The sequence below is a fragment of the Leuresthes tenuis genome, unplaced genomic scaffold, assembly GCF_036924035.1.
Source record: "Leuresthes tenuis unplaced genomic scaffold, fLeuTen1.0.hap1 SCAF_11, whole genome shotgun sequence".
In the NCBI taxonomy this organism is placed as follows: domain Eukaryota; kingdom Metazoa; phylum Chordata; class Actinopteri; order Atheriniformes; family Atherinopsidae; genus Leuresthes; species Leuresthes tenuis.
Window position 1 is genome coordinate 5951620 of NW_027325365.1, and position 6632 is coordinate 5958251.

General features: G+C 38.5%; 1 protein-coding gene across 1 annotated transcript; it reads right to left on the minus strand.

Moving 5' to 3' along the window:
- Positions 1-241: 241 nt before the first annotated feature.
- On the minus strand, positions 242-2757 carry nanos1 (nanos homolog 1). Its single transcript, XM_072395207.1, has one exon. It carries the CDS (start codon positions 2526-2528, stop codon positions 1863-1865), a length of 666 nt encoding a protein of 221 aa, XP_072251308.1. The 5' UTR covers positions 2529-2757; the 3' UTR covers positions 242-1862.
- Between the last annotated feature and the right edge of the window lie 3875 nt (positions 2758-6632).

Below are 6632 nucleotides of genomic sequence, written 5' to 3' on the forward strand. Positions count from 1 at the left end.
CACAGAGTCTCTGTGTTAGTGAGGGAGTCATTAACAGGGCAGCTCTGGCTCACAAAGCAACCCCTTTGTTTTTAGTCAGCTCTCATGCTTGGTTTAATCGGTCAGTTTTCAAATCCCAAAACCAGTTGATAAAACAGTAATCAGTCTCTACACAACTTAGTATATGGTGCGAGGAATCTTTATATCTCTGCAGTGAGACATCAAGTAAACCGCCCACAGAACACAAACACATAGCCCTAAATACTTGATACGTTTTTTATTTCACTAGTGAATTCATGTTATTCTGCACAGCAGCATACAGTAAAATATGGTAAAATATAAATAACAAAGTTCAACAGTGTTTCTTTTTCTCTTATTCATTTAATCAAATCCTCTGTTAAAAGTGGCAAATGTTGTCAGCCTTTTTCAATCTCCACTCTCTTACACACTCTCAATGAAACATTAGACAACTAAACTTTAAAAAGTATGGGTATAATCACTATTTACACACAATCACCTTTTGGTGAGCAATGCTTATAGCTTCATGGAAACTTGCTTCCATTATGTTAAATGCAACAAAATGAAAATACAATTATGTTATACAAAGATCAAAAATACTATCAAAACCCTTATTATAAATGGCAGCACTATTTCAATAAACTGCTGTTGACATTTTACATGTAAGTACAAAATCCTGTTGAGGTAGCGCCCTCTGAAGTCACTTGTAATGTTAAAATACTGAATAAACATTGCTTTATTTACAATACAGCAAATCTTTTGTCTTTCTTCAATGCAAATGTATTCCTTTGGTAAACAAAACTGTCAGAAATGTGCAGTCCTGCAAGTGACACTTTCAATCATACATTCACAACATTTTTGCATCTTTTTGGGATTCTTCAGAAAAGAAATAATGGGATAACACGGTGTTGTTCACTAACATTCATTTGCTATCCCCCCCCCACAGGGTGAAAGGGATGGGACTCACTCTACTTGCTAATGCAGAGCAGACATGCCCGTGAGACTCTCTGGTGAGCATAATGTCAGGGCGAACCAAAACAAACGAACAAAAAAAACATCAACAGAAAGACCTGACAGAGAAAAGAAATCCAGTGTGTCACCCTCATTTGGGAATGTAAACATAAAAATGCTGAATAGTTTATCTAATTTCTGTCCATTTGTGGGGTCAGAAAACTTCTCATCACATAGAACTGGAACAAAGGTTTGGCATGGCAACAATTGATTATAATATTCCCCGGAGAATATGAGCCCTAAACAGAGGCCACATTGTCTTTTTTTTTTTTTTTTTTTTGTTCCTGCCTCTCAGATTGAATGTCAACTTTTAGAGCAAGTTGGAAAATGTGTTGTGGAGTTTTTAAGCAAGCAGAAGGGATCAAAGATTTCCTCCTCAAGTCAGAAGCACACAAATATTCATTAATGACACATTCTTGAGCTTCTTTAATGGCAAACATAACTTTGGTTTTCTAAGACGTGAAAGAAAATTGTAGCGAGCTTAGCTCACCATACAAAAATACTTGGTAGAAATAGGCTGTGACATTCACCCCATTTGCCAAATGTCAATGTGTCTCCCCATATGACCAAAATACTTTTTTCCTTTACATTTATTCACACTTTGTGATTACTGATACATATGTGTATTGATATGCACACGCTCAAATGACTATAAACTAGAAAGAAAAATAAATCCAATGTATAAAGCATACAATTATCTATGTGGATAAAAGAACTATAAAAATATAAGAGATCTTCGAGAGAAAAAAAAAGTGAAATCAATCTGTTTAAGAAACTGGGATAAAGGCTAGAGCCGAAATCAAAACAGTCATCTGGAAATTGTTCAGTGCAATTGAATTGACTTTACAGTCTGTTTAAAATATTTTCATCCTCTTACCGCCCACAGCCCTCCCCCCCTTTAATGGTCGCTGGGATGGCTGGTCTTTTGACAGTGGACAGTATTTGATCGTATGGGCATTGTCCCCGTTGGCACTGCAAAGGGGACAGGTATAAGCCCTCAGAATCGGGCATACAACCCTGCCGTCCGGAGTCTTCAGGACGTGGGAACCGAACACCTCCTCTGGCGCTCCGTTATTTCGGCAGAAGACGCAGATTTTGGGCTCCTGTTTGCTCCTGGAAGCGGGTTTGCGCATCTTTCTCTCCATGCCGAACAGATCAAACCCCGCGAAGCTCCCACCGAAACCCACTTCCCGCTCCGGCAGCTGGACGCCGAGCTGATTTTGGAAGGGGCTCAGGATCGAGAAACGCTCTTTCAAGTCCAGGATGGAGGGCGGCGGGGGGCTCCCGGATGGGCAGCAGCAGTCCAGGTGCCCGCTCTCTCCAACGCACGGACACGCCGGGGAATCGTCCAAGCCCAGGGTCGCTTTTAGAGATTCGGTGATGGAGTTGGGATTTTGGGGCATGCCGATCTTGTTATTCTTCGTAACCAATGTCGTCAGCCCGAGATAGTCGTTCCAGAAATTAAAAGTATAGTCATATGGGCTGCGCGCATTCAAATAGTTGTGATTGAGAAAATCCATGGCCACTGCTGATCGTTTGCTTGCCGTCAAAAGGCGAAACAGTCAGTGTAATCCTTAAGGTCTTAGAAGCCAGAGTTCGCCCCCAGAAATACTTCATGTACAGCTGTGGTCTCCAGTGTTCCTGTTTTGTTTGAGCGTCCTGCAAACAGGCTTTCTGGTTATAAGGACCTGGAGGGCGGGGCACTCCCCCTTCAAACCCAAGTTTCTGATCAGGGTGAAAGCGAGCTCCTTTTCTTCAAAGCCACATTTAGACAGATTTGTTTTTCTCCAGGGAGGCGCTTTGGCAACACCAGTCATTGTTCTGACGTTTAGAGATTCGGGCACTTTCATAGAAAAAGGTTTTTAATAGTTAATGATTTGTCAGAAGCGGAGAGAAATGATTTCACTCGTAGAATCTCACCGTGGTTGAGTCCTTTACAGCTCGCCTCTTATTTCTCCCCCATTTGTACGAAATAATTACAGTTACGCATGTTTTTAATCAATAACCCTAATCTGTAGGCGCGTTCACCGTAAACGGCAGCTGGGACATCCAAAACACACGCACAAACACACACACATTAACTCTATGTGTGCCAAGAGCAATGCCCTTTGTTCCCAACAGAGGCCGTGTTTTTAGAGGAAAAAGATAAATAATATGTGTTTATACGTCCTACTATGATAAAACAGAATCGCTCCTCCTATCAGCACGTTTCTTCGTGCCCACGATGTTTGCAGTTACTGGAAGATTTAAGCCAAACATTTTTCTTAACTACTACTGAATAAACTGAGTATATCATCAGTAAATTTCCCTGAATTTCACACTCTGAGACATAATTTTATGTGACATTGGAAAACAGCCTCTCCAGAAACATACACAACATTTTTCAGACCGAGTCTTTTGTTTGCAAGACTACAAATGCTGCAATAATTAACAAAATGCTGCAACACAAAATCAATGATTTATTATCGCATGCTTTTCGTCATGGCATAGAATCCATAAAAACACATCAGCCCACAGTGCTTGTAAGTAAACACAACATGCAGATTAGTCTTCAACAGGGGGCAGCATCACGCAGTTACAGGTCAGTTCATATGAACCAACGAACCCCTCTCCACTCCTGAGCAAATGACAGCGCCAAAAGAAAGACAGAAGAAAAAAAAACAGTGAAGGCCACTGACTGGAAGATGAAAGTCACCAATTATGTCCCAGTACAACCAGATGTTATTCATGTTCCTCTGTGGGAGGTATGGTCATTCTGTAAGAGCAAACAAAGACTTTAACTAAAGCTTGTTTCTTCAGTGTTATGTATTTGAAACGTTCAAGATGATAGTTAATGAATGTGCTCAACAAATCTGACTACATAACATTTAATAAAATACTGTATATGTTGGGCCGTTTTTTGTCACTTCTGCAGTATTACAATTTTCACCTATATCTAGTCTCATATAGCCTCAAAGTAGGAGTGTGTTTTTTTCCCCACTTTTTGAAATATCTGTATCTGTGATTACATTTTACAGCCGTCGTGAAAGGAAATCTGGTTTGTGAAACAGCACTGAAAACATTATATCTAGAAGAATAGCATCCTTATTCATTGGGTTAGCCAATCTTTTAAAGTCAGTCTTATGAGTTAGTTTGCTCTTAAAAGCAAAGCCTAAACAGTCACAAAAGGAAATCTGTTTTTTATGGGAACATGCAATGACTTTGCATCTAAGAAGGTAGTGACGTACCAGTATTGTCCATGAATATCATGTTGAAAATTTAAATACTGACATTGTGTTAGTAGAACACAAATGGTAATGATTTAGTTTAAATTGTATTTATGGAAGTTTTTTCTTTTTATATTATTTAGCTTACAGTCACAGTTTTTCCTATAGGGCCACTGTATGAATAATTATTTTGCAAAAAAAGAGACAAAACTATCAATAAACAAAGATAAATCTGACAAAAAGCACTATTATTTTAAAAAATGTATAGATGTTGCACCTGTTATATGTTTTTTAGTCGAGTTACAAAATTGTGTTTATTTTCTAGAACAATTTGTCAAGAAATTAGAAGTGATAGATTGCTTCCTGTTGTTTCCACATGCTGTGTGATTGTATGTGTGGCAATTATAAATCCATTAATTCCCAAGGGACTCCGTAAAAACTGCGACAGATGTGCAGAACTTTGTCTTCTATTTTTTTATGTCTTCTAGGAATTTTTGCTTTGGATGTTGGAGAGAGACTGCACAGTGTGACAAGAAGTTTGATCAATGAAGAAGTGAACAGACAAACAAATTATTTGTTTCAGAGTCAAACTGAACACTGTACTCTGTTCATATTCAATTGACAACCTCATAGCTGTTGATAGCCAACACTGGTATTGAAATAATGGGCAGCTGTGCAACATGGAGTACATGCCTAGCATTGTCTTTTACAAGATCTCACTAAAAAGTCTATCATCCAGACCAACCTTACCTCCACCTTTGTATTACTAGTGTTGTTTGTCACAGCTCTTCCATTGATACTTTTAATTTATTGTAATCTGGCACTGCCAGCATGTGCTTTCTGTCTATAAATGTATAACATATCTTTAAATTAAATTGCAAAACATTTTCTTATCATAGTTAACAGAAGTGATTAATTTTTTTAATCTTGAGGTAAAATCCAGTGGAAACATGAAGCAGCTACCCTGAACAGTCCTCTCACTGTGGGCCTCTGATCCTGTGATGAAGTGGGCAGCTGAGGAATGTGGAAGCTGCCCTCTTGAAACAACGATAACACGAGTGACTGGTGTTCTAATTAAAACTTCCAGGGGGAGGCTGCAAGAACTCATTGACTTGGAAGGATCACATCTATTTTTAAGGGATATAATAAGAACGCACTATCTTATGAGACAAAGATAAAAGCAGAGCAAGAGCTCGGTTCACTGAGCTGCAATGTTTTAGAAGTATTTCTCTCTGTTCTATGTGTTCAGCAAGTTGTGCTGAAATAGTATTGACTGCTCATTGGATTTTCACTGCAGAGCTCCCACTCCACTGGTGCAAAATATGAATTTTATTATGAAGCATTAATAATGGATTTAATCACCAGTTCCTTGTCTGTAAGCCAGAGCAGATTTTGTGAGCAGATTCTTGTGTTGCTGTAGTGTAACTGAAATATTCATGGTCACATTATTCCCTAATTTTGTTTTGACTAAGAGGGATTAATACTCATCCATTAAACAAAGCTAATTCTGTTGTTGCCTTGAGGTTGCGTCAGTATGTTGGACAAGGAAGTGAGATTAGCAGGGGAATGATGTGTAAAACCAGCAGGATGGCTGTGGCTATAAATCGATTTAGGAATCACACTGGCTAAGTGATTGTTGTGTAAGTGTTTTTTTGCTTGACAGAGAGCGAAAAAACAGATCAACAGGATAAGTGGTGAATGTCCAAGGAGAACACCATTTCTAATAATCAGATTATATTTCCATCAAGGACTCAGTGTTATAATCAGAATTCTTTTGATGTAACCTGCAAAGCAAATGATCTCAATCAAGCATTTTGATGAGATTCAGAATATAATATCCGATACCATCTTGTTGTGCTAATCTCCCACTGATGCTTTGTGAATTATGATAATTATCATTTCTTCTTGCAAACAGTAGAACATATTTCTCACATTATTCTCACATATATTATTTTAAGTAATTTGATTTAAGAATTATTAAGAATATTGTGGAATGCATGAAGACAAGAAATCCTCTTTTTCTAACATTATTGCATATGTTCTTCAGTCATTGGTATTTTAAAAGTTTCACTTGAGCATGTTTTGAATCATTAACATCAGATCAGATGCCTGTAACTTCACAAGCTAAAACAGGGAGCTCAGTGAAATGTGGCTGTCTGGATATGCCCTGGATACTCTTCAAGGCCCCTGCCATGATGGGGGATTTCACAAAGCACACAGGGAAGGTTTTTTGTGTAGTCCTGCAATGCTGCCATAAGTGTAACTAAATAACAGTGGCTTGCTCAAATATACTTTTGTAGTGGATATTCCCTCCAGCTCTATTAAAGCCTATATTCCAGGCCTCTGCACCACCTAAAGAGCTCAGTGATACTCTTTTCAAGTACCAACCACACCCTCTATCTTTATGTTTACAGTGTG

Bases quoted from the DNA above. Each gene is read 5' to 3' on its own strand.
- nanos1 (XM_072395207.1), bottom strand. From the start codon at position 2,528: ATGGATTTTCTCAATCACAACTATTTGAATGCGCGCAGCCCATATGAC.